Below are 21,480 nucleotides of genomic sequence, written 5' to 3' on the forward strand. Positions count from 1 at the left end.
CCAAGTACAATAATAATAATAATAATAATAATAATAATAATAATAAAATTGTGATATGAATCAGTATTATCGGTGGTGAATAATAACGATACACAGAGAGAATTCCTGAAAACATTTTTTTTTCATTCATTTGTTTAAAAACTGCCATAGCACTTCGTTAGGTACAAGAAACTTTGATCTCACTTTTTATTATTTTCGGACACAGCTGTCCTTGCTTTTTACACAGACTGCAACACTTGAAACAATAGTCTTTGAGTCAACTGGATGATGTGTTGTTGCTGGTGCGTGGATCTGACAAGATCACTTGAAGCAAGGCATATTTCATGAACCATTTTTATTCTTTGCTCTTCGAAAGCAAATAATATCCGTTACAATGACAATTCTGTCTATGTTTTACTCATTCAATTTTTCACTGAAAACGTTGACTTCCCAATAAAATCATATTTAGAATTTTTTTCTGATTTAATAAACTTTTCATGTATGTATTGCAATACATTTTTAACAGAATTGTTCCCTTGTGGAACCAGTTAGATTCCCGCATCAGATCTTCAGAGAGTCTATCTCTTGTCAAATCTAAAGTAAATTTGTTTTATCAGCAGAAATTTAAAACTCATTTCAATTCCACTGACACTTGTACATGGATAACAACATGCCGTTGTCACAGTTGCCATCCAACGTCATTTGCTCCTGTGTTAGATTTTATCTGACATTTTCTCTGCTTTTATCATGTGAATGTTTGATGTTCTTTTTTTTCTGTTTGTCGTTGTCCTTACATTCCCCCCCCCCCCCCCATTTTTGATGTATGATGGGACAGAGCTGGAGGTGTTCGACACCTGTTTGTCTCTTCCATTTACTGGCTTCTGTTTTAGTCTTGACTTTGTATGTATTGCTCAACTGTGGTGCAAAGGGGTTTTCTCTCGCAGTCTAGTTGTTTTATTATTTTTGGATGTCCATATTCAGTCTTGTAATCTTTTAACGCCAGTGAGGAAGTACAGTATAATAAATAAAATAAATATATTTCTCAACAAGAAGCAGAAATGCAAACACGAAGTTAAAGCATGGGTTTATACAATGTAATTCATTGTTATCACTGCATATCAGGGACGGCAGTTGCTGCGAAAACGAGCCCTGCCACTCCTTGACATGTTCTGCTGGGACTCCAATGACCAAGCTACCCGAGTGGCAGAGGCTACGGATTCGCAGCAAGGACGGCAGTTGTTGACTTATGGCCATCTTATCCCTTTTGAAACATTTGAGGTTTTCCGTTCTCCAGGGTCCGTTCTCCATCCACGTGAAGTAGAACCATGACGATACTGTGTTTTCCGTTGCCATGCCACGTAAAAAAGTTTCAACGTCAAGTTACAGGTCAAGAGATCAGAGTAATCTTGCACAAGCGCAGTATTGTCAAGTATTGTCATGTTATTTGGGCATGCGCACATCTACAAGATCAGAATAATTTCAAAATGGCGGTCGTTTCAAAGTTGTGAGCATTCCTGAGTTGTTCTTGAATTTGAACACTCTACTTTTTCGACGGCAATAGCTTTTCCATCCGGCAAGTTTTGAAGATATTTGGAATATGAATAGTTTCAACTGCAGATGACAGTCAGAACCAAGACAACGTCGCCTGGGACCAGATATTTTACTTGATCACTCACCGTTTTCGTTCTGACCATTGCATTGCATTGTGTATTTCACATCGAATTTTGTCTCCTGTCACTCTCGATTGTACGGCTCAATAACGTTGAAGGAGTTCAAAATTCAGGATTGCAACGCATAAGTTGGAAGATCATTTTATTTAGATCCATTCTCATCTCGTGATATCTTCTGCTGGTTCAAACATCGATCCGATCAGGGGGCTTTGAGGATACGATGGATCCGAACAGCGTTCTGAAGACTGCAGTTTTGGCAGCGAACCAATATGCAAACAACAGTAGCGACAGTAACCTGATAAACTTGGAGAGGCAACTGGATGTACGTAAAAATCAACAAAACCTTGGATTTGACAGCCATGCTGCTCTCAAACCCATTTCACTGCATGAAAATATAAAAACCCGTCATTTATGGTGTAATTGTAAAATTTTGTAAACCAAAGCAAATCAAAAACGTTGTTTTGTTACGTAGCCCATAGGTAATATTTTGGCTTCATGGTTTGCCCATGGAGCTTGCAGACTGACCATAGCCCTTGGGTAACCAGCCTTATTTGTTATCAGATTCAAGTAGCTTTCGATGATATTTTCAAGCTAATCCTTCGGTGCTACTTCCCTTAAACAAAACAATAATGCAGGAATAAACTTGGGTTTTTATTTTCATTTTAATAGAAGCAAGAATTGGTGGTCGTATTTGAAATGAAATTTCCTGTGTAAATTTCTCTGCAAGTTACTCTGCAGTTAGTTTTTTTTCATTTTTATTCCAGTGTGGTTTGCCAGGACCTTAAAATTCTGGGACACAGCCTTTCCAAAAACACAATTCTCTTCCAATATTAGCCAGAAAACCTGTAGTGTAACAGTAGATTTGATAGCCAACATGGATTTTTGATCACAAGCTTTCTTTCGTCTGTCTTTCAAAAATTTCAAAAAAAAACGTGTAAATACATTTGTGTAAAGTTTTTTGTGGGTGTCAAACTAAATTGCAGAAAAGATGTGTCTTACCCCTAACACTTTCAGCACCATATGGTCTGGGCCTGGCCTATCGTTACCAGAGATGATTGAGGACATTTTTACAGGGAAATGGGGCAAACAGGTCATGAACTAATAATATCCCTGTCTTTATATTATACAATAGAACCTGATCAACCTAACTGCGCCTGGAAGGTCATTGAAGTTTTTCTCACCAAAGCAGATCTTACCAACAGAATGTTTGACATGTCTGATGGACATACTCAGCGAACCATCCAGTCCTAATGAGTTGCTCATCAAAGTCATCACTGTTTTGCAAAACTTAGGTAAGTCTACATTGTTTGTGAATAGATGGACTTTGGTCCCTGGTATGACCTACATGTAGAGTAGGGCATTACTGCATGCTGTGGACAGGTAAATTTCAAAACAGGCTGGTGAAGTTTAATAGGTGGAAATAATTGCTGATTATTTGTTTGCTGAGATCAGAGGCAAGGTCTACTAGTATATATGTATGCAAAATTATATCATACCAGTATATTGATGGTGCAAATACAGCGATCTGATTGGTCGAGACGCAAAAGAAACCGTGGTATACTGGCGATATACCACATGTGTGAACTTTCCCTGAGTCAGAGAGAGCCCCCAAGAGTCAATGATGTGTCAAATACAGTGTATTGGCTTGGAGGGCATATTGTAGATAGTATCAACTTTGGTTACATGTCACACCATAGAATGGAGTGAGTTCACAATACTGAAAAAGAAACATGATTGAAGATGGGTTATTTTGTCACACACTGTGATTTCCAGTGCACCTCAGTCAGTTGTATTCAATGGTTGTGAACAGTTGTAACATAAACGCACAAGATTCTGTTGATCACAGATTTGAACCAAGTAGAGTAACTGGTTTAACATCAGAGTAAATTCTGTTGTGTTGGGCATTGCTCATTTGAACATAGGCAGAGGGGAGTCAGAATGAAGCCTGTCAAATGCAAGATTTGTCATTTTGTTTTAAGAAATTGGCATCTGCATATTACATATACTTTATTTGTTCAGAATTCCACAGTACACTTTTTACAGTGTGGCTGTGCCCAGTTATGACATTTAGATTCAGTCTTCACATTTCTGTTAACACAAACACTGAATACAGTGACTGTTAGCTCCAAATCGAAAGCATTTTTTTTATCAAACTATTGCATCAATTTTGTCCACTGCTGCAATTTTTTTCAGATATTGCCCAAGAGAATTTTCCCTGTTTTTTACCACCTTTTTCAAGATCTATCAGTGTATATATCCATTAGACCAATTGTAGAACAGAGACAAAGATATTTGGCACCACTATATTATTTTGTCTGTTCCCTCACATAATTGTGTTGTTGTACTGAGGGAGCTAAAGGTAAAATGGTTTGGCAGCTCAGGTAACATTTGTCTGGCATACTGCCAACAAAGCAGTGAAGAAAACAGATTTTCATTGCCTCAATGACACTAATTGTTTGTGGTAAAATCTATAAATCTTGACTGCTCTGTGGAAGTTTGGTTGAAAAGTTACACTTTTATGTATCACTTTAATTTGTAGGCAGACTTATTCAATTTCATGTTGATAATTTAGTCAAAAGTACTGGAATTAACAGTGAAAGAGTCTAATCCACATGTTGATAACAAATTTTTTGAGAATTCTGATAATTAAATTCAGTCTCGTAATTCTGAACGCTATACCATAGGAGAAAAAAGGATTCACATTCAAATGAAATCCTTACATTACTGTTGAGACAAAAACAGGGAATACAGTGACTGTTAGCTGCAATCCAAATCAAAATCAGCTTTTATGGAACTGATGCATCTGTTTTGTCCCCTGCCTCTGACAGCTTCTGATGCTGAAATCAAAGACGTTCTGCATACAACCTATCATGTCACTCCATCAGTTGCTCACATTCTGTTACAACACAGCAAATCTCCAACTGACAAAATTGTGGTAAAGGTGAGTCAATCAATTTTACAACAAAAATACAATATAAAATGCAATTCTTTGAAACACAGTTTGACTTGACGCATTTTGCGATTTTTATCAAAGTATACTCTACGGTAACTTGTGTATGTAAAATTGTAATCCTGCAACTACAAAGTACTGAGATCATACTTTGTCTGTGGAACCAAATGCTAGTTCTGATGTTGATTCTCCTCTATGTATACCAGGAGTAGTTTATATTTTATTATTTCACTTTAGAATTGTAATCGTAAGGGTTTAAATCAGGATATTCCAAAAAATCTGCTCAGGATTACCCGGCATATTGATGAAAAGGTGATGATTACTCATTTAAACTTTAGACTTGCAACTAATATTAAATTTGTTGATATTATAAATTAAAGGCCTGCGTCAGGCGTCAGATTGTCTTGCCAGGAAATTTACTTACTAGATTACATTTTCAATGGAAAACAAAAGGCTATGACACCTTCATAATCCTCTTACAGACTAGAACAAACTCAATCCCTGGGATCGATTCCCCTACCTTTAAAAAAGTTTTTTTTCTGAGAAAAAAAAATGATTTCCTGAGTTTTCAAATGGATGGAAGAAAGCTGTCAATATATTACAGAAAATGGTTAGATTTGATATATCTTTCTGATAAAATGATGGCATATATGTTCGCAGGCATCTGTTTTGAAACATTCTCTTCATATCTGTCACTTTCCCACCATTGTTCCATACAAGCTACATGCCGTCTTAATGCAATGTATTGTATATGGTCCTATATTCATGCTCAAAGTTGCTCATTTTCAGCTGCTTACCAAATGTTTTACACAACTTTGATTCTTCTTATTCTGTTTGATTGCAGAGTGTACAGCTACTCCAGAGGATTACCTACAACTGTCGTGTTCCGTATCCAAGTTCATATGCAGATGAGCTTTTCAAGTTTTTAATCACACACATGTACGTATTAAGTCTTTGCCCGATACCTGTTGTTTCAAAGAACTTGCTGTCCAGACTAGTCATAACTATGAAAGTTCCTTTCCATACAATAATAAGTGACTATTCAAGTCGCATAAGTAGTCACTTGATAGTATGGAATCAGTTTTTCAAAACAATGTTTCAGATCTGATCCAAGATCACGGTACTTTAGAGAGACTCCTAACCTGTTTTGGATATATTTCTATTTGCACTGTAACTGGAGTACTGATTTGGTTCATATCAGAGCTATGATTGATGCAGCAACAAGTTAACTCATTCACTCTCAATTTCCAGTGAATAGGTGCATTGCTACATGTAATGGGCCACACCATGGTGGCGAAAGGGTTAATCGTTTGAGTGCTGTAATTTTTCCCACCAATATTTAACTGCCACGTTTTACCGATTTTTATGAATTTTTCTGAAATTTTATGATAATTTTGGCCCAAATGGACATCATATTTCATTGGCTACAGTTTGTTATCAAAATTTTGGCAAAAATCTGGGAAAAATTGACTGGAGTATATTTTGTAAAGGTGAGAAAAATTGACTTTGGCGTTCAAAGGATTAAGGTGGTTGGCACCTCAAAAATGAAAACTTTTGCCCCAACTTTCTCCAATGAAACTTTCAACTATTCTTTTTCAAAATCAAAAATCAAAAATTGGGGTCATTGTGTAAATTTTGGTACCAGAGAAACAAATTACTTGTACCCAATACTTACCAATATTTGAAAATTCAAAATGCCCACCATCCCTGTATGTTATCTCTATGGGGGAAAATATAATTCCTGATTTTCACAAACTAACTGATTGAAAAACTTATTTATCCCTTAAGCCTCAAAATGAGCCCTCACAAGTGATAGGCCCAGAGAATATTGTAAAAGTTTGACAGTCAAAATATCTGTCCCTGAGGCGCATTCTAGCTTAATTAATAGTGTGCAAGCTTTATTATGACTCGTATCTACATGTATCTGTGTTTATAATTTCAGTCAGAGTACAGAGAATGAGTTGACACTACCTTGCTTTGGTTTGCTGGCCAACTTCTGTAGAAGTAATGTATCTGTACAGACCCATATCAAATCAATGGTAAGTTACTGTTGTACCAGCCCCATCTATGGTTTCAATTTACTGAGTCATACAGTGGAGTACTTTTAGTCTCATAGAATCTAATGTTGTTTTATACATGCTTAAAGGCATTTGCTAGCTATAAGAGGTTGCCAGTGGCAATGGCCCTTCATTCATATTTGGACTTTGAAAGTCATATAATCAACAGAGCTCCCTAATTAGTAAGTTTTTCTGTGCTTTAGACAATTTTTGGAATATATCAAGTTTTCACTGATAGAAATGTCTGAGCAGCCAAACTTATCTTTTGACTTTCTCTGTTTGTGAAAATATAAACTTACGAAGAAATATTATTGTTTAGCAAGCATCCTGAAGAAAACTAGGCCTCTCTCCCTCATGGTATTAACCCATACTGTCATGAGGGTACCTATCTTAATGAACAGATGAAAATATATCCGCCAAGGTAGTGTTAAATCGTAATCTAGCTTATAATGACACAGTGTATTTCAGTCATGCTCTGCGGGGCTTAATTCACATCACTTGGACTTCATACACAGAAATATTTCTTGCAAAAGTAATATTTTCCTGTCCACTTTTGAAACTCTTAATGTTTTTTTCCTTTCTGTCTGTGACCATATCGATTTTATTTTTTACAGGACAATGTGAAATCCGTGTACAAATCTCTAATTCAATACCTATCTCACAGTAACCTGACTATGGTAGTCTTTGCATTGTCTATCATCACCAGTCTCTGTCTCAATGAAGAACTTGGCGATAAGGTAGTTATCTACTTTTGTATCTCAAAATTATCATAGGGGGATTGACCTGGCTGTTTGATCCTTTGGAAGGGCTGATCAGAAATGCATAAATCTCCAGAACAAAATTGCAAAATATTTTTTGTGGTTTTAATGCCTTTACAAGGAATTTTTTGTGTTACATGTACAAGAGCATGTCAAAAATGTACAGTGGTGTAAAAAAGACAAAGCAAGTTCTTCTAATTCACAAAACAAAAGAAACTAGTCAGTGAAAGACTTGATCTTGTGCTCATACTTTCCTCAACGAAACTTTCAACCCTTCTGTCACCAAATAAAAAACAAATTTGAGAGTCAGCTCACAAATTTTGGCACTAGAGAAACAAATTACTTTACTTTTACCGATATTTGAAATTCAAAATGGCTGGCACCCCTGTTTTAACTCTTTGGGGAAAAATTAATTTTCAGTTTTCAAAACACAAAGACAATGGAAATGTTTCTCACACCAAGAACTTTAATATTAACCCCACAAATGGTAGATCAGCAAAGAATTGTAAAAGTTTTTAGAAGTTTGAATATCTGTCCCCAAGGCGCATTCTACTGTAAATACCAGTACTTCATAAAAATACTACTGAAATGCTTGAATGCTTTCAAGCAAAAACAGTAACTTATCTTCATGCCATCACGGTAATACATGTATTATCTACCTTTTTATTATAATTGCAGCTTTTTCAACCAAAGAATGTGAACCAGACATTTCAGTTGATATTCAACATCCTAATCCAAGGCGATGACATCACTACCAGGGGATATGTCGTAGATTTATTTGTATCCTTGATGAAGAGTCCCAAGATACAACAGTCATTATTGGTGTAAGTAATATAAGTATGTCATTCAAATTTCATCAGAGAATACTTATTTTCTTTTGAATTCCGGTGATACCGTTTGCTGATTGAATGTTTGGTCTTCAATAGCATACTTCTGCCTCAATTTGAGACACTGAAAGCTGTATTCAGGTCTTTTGTTTCAGTTTTAAAATATTATATACTGGTAGCCTTCAACTTAACCCTTTTAGTGCCAAAGTCAATTTTTGCCCCTGTCAATTTTTTTTCCAGATTTTTGCCAGAAGTTAGATAAGAATGTGGTCAATGAAATATGATGTCCATTTGGTCCAAAATTATCATAAAAATTGGTAAAATGTTACACCAAATTGATTGGAAAAATTACAGTGTTCAAATGGTTAAAGGCATCAGCATCGTAGTTCACTGAGAAACCCAAAGTTTGTAATCTAACAAGGTGGTCATGTATCTGCCCATAAAAACTCTAAAATGAACCCAAGTGGCAGCATAGCAAAATTATATGCATATAGAGCTGATGCAAATTTCTCTGGGCTGTGTCTCAAATCAGAAGCAGTTTATTACCCTTTGCACTCTGACACTCTGGTGACCTATGAAATCATGCAGCCCCTCCCCCCTCCTCCAAAAGGCTTAAGAAAGGATTAACATAATGTTTCCTTGCAGATTTGGGCATTTAACCAGTGGCATACAAGCAGTATTGAATCTGTTGTGTCAGCCAAGGAACAACCAGCCAGAAGCCATCGCTAAGGTAGGAAATCTGACAGATTTCGGAAGCTGTATCTGAAACGATATAGAAAAGGAAAAAGAGAGAAAAATTATTGAGAAATTATCCACTCAAATTTCTATTTTCAGTTGGTATATCAGTGCAGTGTCAAAGTAATCAAGGTATAATTCTCTTACAAAATTCATTGCCTCAGTAGTATTGAACTAGATGGAAAGATCTGTCACTTGAGGGCGCTCTCTATGCTACCCCTTAAGAGATGATTTACCCAATAAAGTGGGTAAAACTGCAATATTTCAATTGGAATCAATCTCACTATATTACGGACCAATCTAGTAAAGAATTTTGCATTCTTAACCACTAGACTACATCCCTTGCTGTAGAAATGAAGTGGCTCATCGACCAGCTATTAAAGTTAACATTACGTGTGGAGCAGTCTCAGTCAGAAAAATGTAACAACTTAGCCGGCTATTGAACCACTCTTTTTTAAGAGTGGGGATTTAGCCGTGCGGTTCTCTCTGTGGCCTCTCCGCTAGGCGACTGATGCCGTATGTTGTGGGGTTCGAACTCGATTGAAAACTAGCCGTATTTACCTCTGAGCTTGGTATGTGTGTTTATAATTTTAGACACATTGCAAGGTGTAAGAGTTTATATTTTCTGTGATTGCTTAAATCTCCCTCTTCTTATACTGACATGCTTTTTTATCCACAGATTTTTGAGTTGCTGTTGGCATTCTGTTCATCTAGCAGTATCCGCTGTACAGTCTGCCAGACCCTGATGTCGTCTCCGGTACTTCAGAACAGTGATGTTGTACCCCAACAGACTATGCAAGCCAATACAACAGAGCCATACTATGCCATTCTGCACTATATCAGGCAGTCATACAACACATGTGATAATGTCCCCTTGTTGGCACTGGAGTTTCTCAAAGAAGTCTATGAGGTTGGTGATGGTATAATAATATTCTTGAAAAAATGCTTAAAGGCCTTCCTATGCAAAATGGTCTACAGCCAATTTGTAAAATGGAATGCACGTCGGGGACAGATATTCTGACACTCAAACTTTTCCAATTCTTTTCTGTTCTACCACCTGTGAGGGCTCATTTAAAGCTCTTGTAGTAAGAAAAGTTTTTGACATTTTAGATTTTTGAAAATCAAACATTTTATTTTCCTCCATAGAGTAAACACTGAGATGGCAGCCATTTTGAATTTAAAATACATGTAATTAGTAGATCTTGGGTAATTTGTTTCCCTGGTACTAAACGTTGCATGATTACCTCTGATTTTTGAAAAAGAATGGTTCAAAGTTTCCTGAGGAAAGTTTGAGCAAAAGTTAAAGTCTTTCACTTTTGAGGTGCTTTACTACCATACTAGTTAGTTCAATGTTCAACGAAGAAGAGATTCAAGTATTTGGAGTACAAAAGATACATGTGTAATTTGGGTCACACGTCATGATTCAAGTAAATGAGAAATCATTTGAAATTCCTATAATTGATATTCCATGATGAACGTAGGATATGCAAATGAAAAGTTACTCAAATGTAGAGTTGCCGTCTTTGTCTGCTCAGCTCAATGGATTGTGTCTTATAGGGATTTAGAAAATGCTCACTAGCGTAGAATATGTCACACAACTTTCCTACAGAACATTGTGTACTGGTGCCATCATGTTTCCCTGATGAAGAATAAATATATGATTAGTAAACCACAAACAAGCTGCAGCAACCAAATATTTGACTCAAAAATCCAAACGCAGGCTGTAAAAACCACCAAAAGCCTCAAAATACTTTCTTTTCACCCATAAATCTTCTATTTGATCACCCAGGAGATGTTTGACTCAGGGATGACATCACAGCTGTCACCCAGGACAGATCTATTGCTACCTGTCTTGTCTGAACAGATGTACCCACCCACAGAGAGTGATGACAGAGCCCTCAAACACTACTGTCACAAAATTGTGAAAACAGTGGATCTATTCCAAGATATCCTTTTTAAAATAATTGGAATTAATGCGATGTGCTTGATATGTTTGTATAATTAAAGTTAGTATGAATTTCATTGTTTCCTGTAGTGTCTCATTACAATCATACTATTAATTTCTCTTGATATAACCGTTTGCTGTTTTTCACATAAAGTGTATGCCATTGTGTGAGCTTGCCCTTCCAGACATTGTATGATAATTCAATTTTTAGTCTCTGGGGGACTTATATGTATAGATTTGGCCGTGTCCATACGTGCATACGTTCGTTCATGCAAATTTCTTAGAGATGCCTTAAGCAATTTCTTTGAAACGTTGTACAATACTCCCTACATCATACATATGCATTTGAGATTTGTTTTGTGATACAATCCAATGTGACCATCATTTCCATCAATTGTTTCCAAATTCATTAACCAAGTATGGACTACGTCATTGACAATGACTTGTCTTCACCAAGCAAATCTGTAAGTGACTCTCTTTCCTTAAATCTGTAATTACTGCTTGCAAGTGAAGATTCCTTGCTGTCTGCCGTCGCACAGACTTTTGATCTTAAGATGTGTGTTAGCATTCTAGAACACCAACTGAATCACAACAGTACAGGCATGACGATTGGAAAGACGAATTGTACCGCTGAGTGGAGGTAAGTATGGCATCATGCAGAGTTTTCAACATTACCAACTTACCTTTTCACTACCAGAATAGTACTGTCCCCCATTGTTTTCAGTTGGTTGGTCAGATCCACATATAGTGAAATATGGGTGAAAAGGGTTGGAAGGTACAATGCCACTGAGGGACATATTTTAGGATTCTCCATATCTTGCAGTTCTTTTCCGGTCTGCAGCATGTGTAGATTATTTTTGAAACTATCAAGTCAAGTTGGTTAAAACCAATGAAGCATAACAAATCCCATGTTGTAATTTTACGTAAATTGAACATTTGAAAACAGATACAGTATACATGAATTTTACTGACTAAAATGCTGCCAACAGACCAAGACATGTGAGTGAAAAATGCATATGGTTCTGGCTCAATACTGCTCTTTACTGACTTGGCAGTTGGGGAAGTTTACTTTCTGGCAGAAAAGCATTAATCATCTTGTTCTTGTCAAAATAGAAAACTATACCGGTACATTTTGATGCAAGGCAGCCATGTTGAATTCAAAATATTTGTAAATTTTCATTATTTGCTTCTGTAGTCCAAACCTTTACCAGTGACCCTTGCTTTGTGTTCATAAGTTTCAAGAAAATGATTCTATGCTTTCATGAGTGAAATTTGAGAAAAAATGTAAGTTTTCTGTTTTTGAGGCACAAACATGTACATGGTATACAATATATTCCTGTAGTACAGTATCTCATGTTCAAGAATGTTAATTAGGCTACTGGGGATATGTTAGGTTCTGAAGCAAGGGAACTTCTCAGTTTGGTCTGAAATCCAATCAAATGTTTCTTCTCTCTGCCTGTTATTTGTGTTTAATAATTTATTGCTTTTGTACTCTTCTGAAATGAAGTGATTATTAAAACATTTCCAAGAATAATGTTGCAAATGAAAGTTTTGAAGTGTCATCATTGTGGGCTTTGTTGGGGAAAAGAAATTGTTCAATGAAGGTTTAACGTATCACATTGTGTATTGTAGCCATATGTTTGCTTTGAACCGGAGTTTATTCCCCTCAAAAGCCTTTTTTCTGCAATTTCAAATTATGAAATGTTGATTTCAGCGATGCTGGTGTGGATGTAGTGTTGCATATGCTGGAACTGATGAAGAAATTACAGGATGAAGTTCAAGGGCTTGGCAAACATCTACAGATGACATTGCAGGTAGGATTGTCAATGAGAAATAGAGTGTATAACTTTATTGTGACATAGAAAGTTTTGCAGTCTAACATTTTAGGCTCAGTGACTTTTCAGTATGCAGTATGTAAGGTGATCTGGATACCATATGCATGTGATAATGTCAGAAATAATGTCAATATATTGTATGTAATGGCAAATTATTGCTGATATTCAGCCCTATGACAGAAACTGAAAAGGCAACCATATTCTTCCTTGTGAAAGACGAAATTCTCTTGAAAATTTACCCAGCAGTTAGAATAATGCTGAAGTTCTGAAACGTATGCCTGTCCAGTGGCTTGAATCATACCTGAGTATGTACATTCACGAACAGAAACTGTACATGTGTGTTGACAACCCAACCATTTTATTTCCTTTGATTTTAACCTCAGAATAATATCTTTTATATTTTTTTTTAATTTTGCACTATAAAATTGAAAAATAATAGTATTAATATAGTAGAGATATTTCAGAGGACAGTTTTGGTTGCAAGAAAACCTTTGTAATGAAAATTGAATCTAATCCTGCAGAGTGGATTACAGAGGCAGTGGATTCAATCTCTGATCATTTATCAGATTAATTATAGTAGGAAAATCAAAGATCCTGTCAGAAAGAATGAAAGGGTATGCTGGTGACTGGTTTGAGGACACCAACCCCCTGGGGTGTTTGCCCACCTGACAAACCCCCTAACCTTATCCCTATCCCTTGCCCCAACTTGTGATTCAGATATGTCTCCATGGTAAGTGTTCAGGGGGGTGAACATCCCGACCCCTCCCCTCCTCCCCCATTTCTATGTAAAGTTCATATATGTCCTCTTTCACCAGGATGGAAGATTACTCCCCTTCTTGGCCTCAGCCTTGACCTCTGACACAAGAACTAAAGTGCAGCTGGCTCTACAACTGATCAGCTATGCTGGCAAGCTGCCGGACTTCTCAGTTATTGTGTAAGTACATCCTGGGGCTTTCAATGGGTTAAGATGTAACCCTGTGTGGTACCTAACAAAGTGCATGTCTATCTTAATATTTCACCTACCTTCCTACACACTTACCTAAACTCACTTCCTACCTACTGACCTACCTACCTCCTGACCTACCTACCAGTGCATGTGTTAACCACACCTACCATAGTCCCTGAATTACGCCCTTGCATGTTAGCACACCAAGACAATCTAACAAGTGAGTGGACAGAAGAAAATATGTATTGCCAATGTCAATGGCCCTTATAATAGACACTTTATACAGATGCCAGGACAGTGCTGTCAATCGCTGAAAACTGCAATTTTGCCAGTTTTGATGCAGTTTCTGTCAAAGAATTATGTCCATTGTGATGCAAATTACTTGATTAACATGCAAATAAGGATTGTGTCAGATCTGGTGTTTTATCTCAAAACTGACAAATCAGCATGTTTCAGTTGTATCCACAGTATGTACACCTTCCATCATTATGTAGAAGTAAATAATATTCAAAGGATGAACCATTTACATCAACCTGACAGGCTGTCATTCCAAGTTTATGGCAAGGTGAAAGGTAAAAATTTCTGCTGGATTTCAATTTTTTCTAATGATTTGATTGATTGATTGATTGATTGATTGACTTAGGTTGGGTGACTCCATAGCTGCTAATAATGCCAGCAAGAGAGTAGAGCTCGAATCGTTACGGAAACCAGTACACATGGAGACCAGTCCGTCAATATCCCCGCCACGACGTGGTCACGCCAGTGTTAAACAGCTGAACTTTGAGACTGGCAGTGCGGCTGTCAGAGAAAATGGTGTGAAGACCAACCCTGGACCTCACGATAGTAATATACAGTCCCTGATAGATAGAATGCAGTCTGGTCTGGAGGTAATGTGATTTTAGCTTTAATTCCTATCTGATCTATGTTGTTGGCTTTGACAATGTCATCACAGATAACACAGCCTGATAGACCAGGTCATGCATGATATGGCGTAATGAACTCTGAAACAAATTCTGGTATATTGATTGTGAGACAGGTGAATTAAGACAAGGAAAAAGTGTTAAAACTGAGAATCACATCAAATCAATGCTGTGATGAGATATTTGAGAATGATGTGTCAAAATTTGATATTTTGATATCTTAAGAAACCAAAATGTATGAATTTTTCATTGATATACCCATAAATAACCATGGTAACTTTGGTAACATTTCCTTTTTTTTTTTCAGATTAAAGACATGAAGGCGTCTGAAATCATGGATGTTTATGAACACAAACTGGCATCATTAGCTGTGAGTACAAACTCCTATTCTCAGAAATCAGTTTTTCTGTGCCATAGTCACACAACAGCAGAGGAGTGATAGGTACATTTAATAGCTATTTCAAGCTTTTTCATCCAAATATTGGACTGTTAACAGGTTCACAGGGTTTATACCAAACCATGGCGGTGAAAGGATTGACAGTTGACTTCATGATGCATACATACAATATTGTCAATCCAGTTTTGGAAGTTTGACGGGGAAACATTTTCTTTCTAGACAGAAAGATCTAAACTAGATTAGAATTATACAGCATTGTTTGTTTAATTTACTTAGAATATCCCTATCTCATATCACATATACAAATCAATACTCTCTTTGGTCAGTTTTGCATTCCAATATCCCTTCACTCACAATTTTTATCATGGGGAGATTTTAGGACACTCAAATTTTACAACACTTTGCTGATCTGTTGCTTCTTTGAACACATTTTGAAGCCAGTTAATATCAAGTTTTTACCATTTTTTCAAAGTGAAAATTCAATTTTTCTCCATACAGTTACAACAGAAGATATAAATAAATCAAATTTCAAAAATTGGCAAATTTTAAGCTCCTTGTTGCTCTAATTCCAAACTTTGCACAGTGATTCCAGACTTACTTATTAAAGATAATGATTTAAAGTTTCCTTTTGGAAAGTTCAAGCAAAGTTTTAACTTCCTGTATCAAGGATGTTGTTACTTTAGTCAGTTCAGTTTCATCATTTCATTCAAAGAGCACCGGGAACAGATCATATGTGAGCCAGCAAGGCTAGGTTTTACCCTTTTGCCACCATGGTTTGAACCAATTCCATTGTTTTTTATGGTAAAGTTGGACCTCCAGAATAGGAAATGGGGATGAAAGGGTTAATACTACATTCAGGGATGACATTTTTGCTGTATTATATTTTTTCATTTGCTCGTCAGACTAAAGAAAGTCACCTGCAGGACTTGCTGGAAGCCAAGGCCATGGCTCTGGCACAGGCAGACAGACTGATTTCACAATACAGGTGTAGACGTGCTCAGTCGGAAGCTGAGGTGAGTTCAAGATCAAATACAATCAAGCACCTTGTTATGGCATGAAGAACATTGTCAGTTACTCAAACAGGATCAGCTTAATCCACCCTGGAATGTTTCATAATGGTTCTCTGTGACGCTAGCAAACTTGTAATTTTGTATCTCAAAAAGATACTGCAAGAATTTCACACATTTATTTTGAAGTGCCAATGATGAATCAAGAGGATTCTCCAAACTTCAGAAAAATTGTTGGTCAGGTTTGGAAGCCATGATGCTGTACTGCATCAGATTAAAGAATTTCCAACTGTGATCAAATTAGCTCTAGGCTGGAAACTTTGTTCTCATACATGATGTACTGAATTAGATCTAAGAATATTTGATAAGGAATTCCCATCGCATGGTTTGTAAAATGTCAAATATTCTTATCCATGAAGAGAGCTTCCCTCCATGCTATTTCTTGTCTTTCACAGACAAAATATAAGAGATCACTACCTATCTGTGCAACGTTCAAAAGGTCGTAGAATCAGCGACCATTATAGATTTGCAATCTGAGTCACATTTATTTTTTGTAATAAAGTGGCCGTAACACCATCTATTACGGTATGCCTCGGGGACAGATAGTCAGCCTCTCAAATTTTTACAATTCTTTTTTGATATACCACTTGTGGGGGCTAATATATTGGAGTAAGAAAAATTTTCAGCATTTTTAGATTTTCAAAAATCGAAATTTTACTTTTTCCCTCTGAGTTAAAACATTGATGGCGGCCATTTTTAATTTCAAATATTGGTAAATGTTCGATAATTTTTTTCCTCTAGCATAAAACTTTGCATGGTAACACATGATTTTCATCCTTGATTTGGCAAGAGTGACAAGAGAACAGTTGAGAGAGTTCCATAGGGGTAAATTTGAGCAAAAGTTTAAGTCTTTCACTTTCGAAGCGCATACTACCTTAAAAACATAATTGTGAATATGTCTGTGTACTTATATTTGCCTGTCAATATCATTTCTTCATAGGCCAGGAAGTTGCGATCTCTTCTCCAGGACGCAGAGAAGAGAAACGAGGAGTTCATTGAAAAGTTGAATGAAGCCAGACTTGAACAGAACAGAACAGCTGTTGAGATGGAACAACTTGTCTCTCACAATCAGAGACTTCAGGGAATTGCAGCGGATCATGAGAAACTAGTCGTACAACACCAAGAACAAACAAAAATGTAAATAATTTATTATTAGACTCAAGTGTCTATTAGCTGTAATTTATAATGCATTTTCCAGTATTTTTGTTGGATTTGTAAAATATCATTTCTACTTCTACACTCAAAATCACCCTGAAATGCCTTGTGTTCAAGTTGTGAACACAGAATGGATATGTGATGCATTTAATTTTAGTCCTGACTGGAATTCATGTGTAAAACAGTGCATTCCTGATGATCCCAGTTTTTGTGAACAATGAAAAAGTGAACTGAAATAATATAATCAGAGTGAGGACTATCATGTGATGCTACATGATCCAAGCTGTCACCCAACGCTCAGCTTCAAGTACCGGTTGATTTCATCACAAAATGGTTGTAAACTTTCTAATGATCTGATCTTGCTGCCCATTCTACACAATATATATTTTTTTATGTTGCATGCATGTTCATCATGAAACCTTTACAGAATCCAATTTTAACAGCATATGCATACCATACATATGCACTATAATTATGATCTGTGCTGTATACGGGCAGTCCCAAAGGTTAGGCCCTTCCACTATACAACAACAGTCTGTAAGTCCTGTCAAAGCCTGTGGAAAATACCTGCAGTACTGTCTGTACGATGTCGTGATATCATTATTGAATTTCTGTTGACAGCCTTGAAACCACTGAGAGGAAGTTGAAAGCCAAGGAGGAGGATAACGCATCATTGCAGGAACTCTATGACATGCTACAGAGACACAATGAAACACTAGCCAATCAGCATGAAGTGTAAGTTACTTTAACAGACATTGAAGCAATCTGAATCTGACAGTGATGATTCTGTCATTATCGTATAAAGATGAATTGGTCAGTAACCAATCAATATGAAGTTTAAGTAACCATGACTTGCATTTTTACCATAATTGAATTTGATGGTATTCTGTAATTGTAGTACTGAGACAAATTGAGATACTGACGCACAGTGTACTGTGTGCCATCTAACAATGATGTATTTCTGGAAACTTTGCGTCAATTTGAGGAATTGTGGAAATTTCTTGGCGTCAGTCCTACATATCTTTACATGTGAACCAAAAAATTTGCTTGCATCACAGACAGTTTTTTTACATCATGACATGTCATATCTATAAAGAGAGCACACTTCTATTAACAGACATGAATTGTACATATAAGTTACAGTGACTGGCAGTATTCATGAGAAGCACAGTGAATATTGTTAATTTCGATAGGATTAGCATTCCTGATATGGAAATCGTGCTGGCTTCTAAACCAATGTCATTGATATTTTCCATTAGCCATCCAGACATAGGAGATTCCTGCCAAGATCTGATGTACTCTGCCAAATGGCCAAATTCTGACACATTTGTAAACTTGTAAATTGCTATCTGTGGTTTGGGCAATATGGTTAGCAGTACAGGTACATTAACCCTTTCAGTGCTGTAATTTCTCCCACCAAAATTTCAGTGCAACATTTTACCAATTTTAATGAATTTTACAGTAATTTTTTTGATAATTTTGGATCAAATGGACACCTCATTTCATTTGCTAGAGCTTTTCACCAAAATTTTGGCAAAAATCTTAAATAATTTGAATGGGGCACATTTTCTAACGGTGACAAAAATTGACTTTAGCATTCAAAGAGTTAATGCATACCCATGTACTCTGTAAGCTTTCAGTGTACCACAAACCCCCACTCCCAAATGCCCAGGTGTTACTACATGATACACAATGAATCCTGAATTACCAGATTTACGTTCATTTTGGTTCTTTTGAAACAGAGCCACAGAGAGACTGGCAAAACTTGACGAAGAGAGAAAGAACCTGTCCAAAATCTTGAAAGACAGAGAACAGAAATGTACAGAGCTGAAGGACAAATCTGACAAGCAGGACAAAGAGATTAGAAAGCTGACACGAGAGTTGGAAAATTCTGACTCAGCAATCGAGAAACTTAGAGAAGACCTGAGCAAGTGTGAACAGGAGAGAAAAGAATTCAAACAACAGGTGAGATTAATATTTGTATGTTAACCCTCCCCTCACAACAAAATATTGGTTCAGCCCTATTATTTTCATAGCAAAGTTGACCTCAAGAAGAGAGACATGGGGATGGAAAGACTGAAAAGGGGGGTTTTAAAATTAGTGAAGTGTTGTGGTGAGGTGATACTCTACAAGGAGTGTCTCAATAGAATGATGTAAATGTAGTATTCAGTGAAAAATTTCAAAGTGAATTCACACAAGCTGTACAAAGCATGGTAAAATTTTGAAAGAGTGAAAATCTCTTCTCAAAGTACACACTGCCTTAGAACTATCAAACAGACATTGCAGCTATAACATTTGTTAGTGTATTTGCTATGGTTGTGAAACCTGGTCTGCATTCCATCAAAGCACAAAATGTGCAAGAATTTTAGATTCGAATCCTGTTGGAGGTTTAATGGACTTTAAGGTTTATCTGCTTTACTCAAAACAAAAAACTAACACCACTTTCACAGTCAATATCAACAATGACTGACATTTTTGCAGAACCAGAGATTAGGTCTGCGACTTCAAAGCCAACATGATGTGTTAGGTAATTAGGGTCAGCATTTTACCCTTTTATCCCTATGGTTTGGACCAATCCAATTGTTTCATGCAGCAAAGTTGGACCGATGTAATGGTAAATAGGGTAAAAGGGGTATAGGATTCATGATGAAAGGGAAGGATGGAGAAATGTCACATCCTGTTAAATTTTGAAATTTGAAAATTTGTGTTCATTTCTTGCAGGCATCTGTTTCAGAGAAGGAGAACAAAGAAAAGGACACAATGATTCACAAACTTAGAAGTGAGTTGGAAAAACAGACACAGATTGCTAAAATGATCCACAGTCTTACCAGTGGAAATGTACCAGAAAGTAATGTGAAGCTATAAAGAGGATTTTGTTACGTTGGTCATATAGAAAAACAAAGGTTTTGTAGTGTTTTATATAGAGGGCGCCAAGAAATGATGCAGTTTCACCATTAACAGTTCCCTGTGAATAGTATATTGTAATGTCTATTGTATGTTTTGTTCAGAGAGAGATTATTTTGCTGAAAGGTCTTGCCAGTTGAAATTTGGTTGAAAGTAATGTCAAGCTTTGGAATTTTTCACTACATCCGTTATACTAAAAACAGGGGGGAAAATTGAATGATACCAAGTTAGGAGAAAGCAAAAAATTTGACCCTCTGAGGGTCAAATTCTTTGGTTGCCTTTATAAAATATACAACAGTCAATTTTTGTTCAGATTTTTACCAAAATTTTGATTAAAAGCTTTAGCCAATGAAATGTGATGTCCATTTGTTTCAAAATTATCAAAACAAATACAGAAAATTTAATGGAAATTGGTAAAATGTTGCACTAAAATTTTGATGGGAAAAATTGCAGCACTCAAAGGGTTGAATCAAACAAACTTGTAGCGTTGTAGCCTGTTGTAGTTTATATGTCTTTATGGTCTAACCCATAAATGAATATTTCTTGATGTAACCTTTTTTGTATCATTCTTTTTGCCAATCCTGTAACCATTTATATATATGGACATGCTCATTGTCCGAAATAAAGAATTAATAATAATAATAATAATTATGATTCCTTGCACAATTTGCGGGCTGATGTGCAGCATCTCAGAAGATGTTATCCAATTTGGTGGCTGAATCTTAACGTTATACAAACAGACTCCCTTGGTTGCTGTGAATAGTGACAATTGACCAATCAGATATAACCTTCTGAGGACGCTGCACATCAGCAGTGATTTGCAGTAGGTAGTCGAGTGGAACAATCATTTCATTTGTCAAAAATATGTGCTGTGTGTCAACGACAGGGTTTGTTTATAACTGTCATCAATTTTTTTTAATGATTTGATTTTGAAATCTATAAAAATGTGCAAACTGGTAAATTATTTCTTTCTGATTATTCGGTTCAAACCACAGCTGAAAAAATTGTAGGTTTTTGCTTGCTGAAATTGTGAAAATTAATAGAATTGTGATTTTTTTTGTATATATAGCCGTAATATCTGTCAATATTTAGTCTGGGCCACATCTACTACCGTTTCAAGTTATGAAAATCAGTGTAGGTAAAATATCAAATTTCATGGGACTCTTGACTTTGAAAGAAAGTAGTTACACCTCAGACAGTCATAAAACATACCAGGATAATTTCTTCAAATTTTCCAATTTAATTTTCCAGTCACCTTAATACCTTAAATCTATAAATTTACGAATTAAAATGAAACATCTGTGTAAATAGCATACACAATAGAATTATATGTAC

The 21,480-nt window shown here is 36.3% G+C and overlaps 1 protein-coding gene across 1 annotated transcript; it reads left to right on the plus strand.

The window, feature by feature from the left end:
• The first annotated feature begins 1,454 nt into the window (after window positions 1–1,454).
• On the plus strand, window positions 1,455–20,261 carry LOC139116310 (protein CIP2A homolog). Its single transcript, XM_070678944.1, has 20 exons — window positions 1,455–1,971; window positions 2,782–2,941; window positions 4,478–4,590; window positions 5,444–5,538; window positions 6,542–6,638; window positions 7,271–7,393; window positions 8,093–8,238; window positions 8,887–8,971; window positions 9,656–9,886; window positions 10,766–10,922; window positions 11,420–11,561; window positions 12,636–12,735; window positions 13,572–13,690; window positions 14,346–14,589; window positions 14,930–14,992; window positions 15,922–16,032; window positions 17,027–17,223; window positions 17,863–17,976; window positions 18,984–19,206; window positions 19,963–20,261. The coding sequence occupies exons 1-20, from the start codon at window positions 1,870–1,872 to the stop codon at window positions 20,104–20,106; spliced, it is 2,766 nt and encodes a 921-aa protein (XP_070535045.1). The 5' UTR covers window positions 1,455–1,869; the 3' UTR covers window positions 20,107–20,261.
• Window positions 20,262–21,480: the final 1,219 nt, after the last annotated feature.

The sequence above is a fragment of the Ptychodera flava genome, chromosome 2 (genome assembly GCF_041260155.1).
Source record: "Ptychodera flava strain L36383 chromosome 2, AS_Pfla_20210202, whole genome shotgun sequence".
NCBI lineage: Eukaryota > Metazoa > Hemichordata > Enteropneusta > Ptychoderidae > Ptychodera > Ptychodera flava.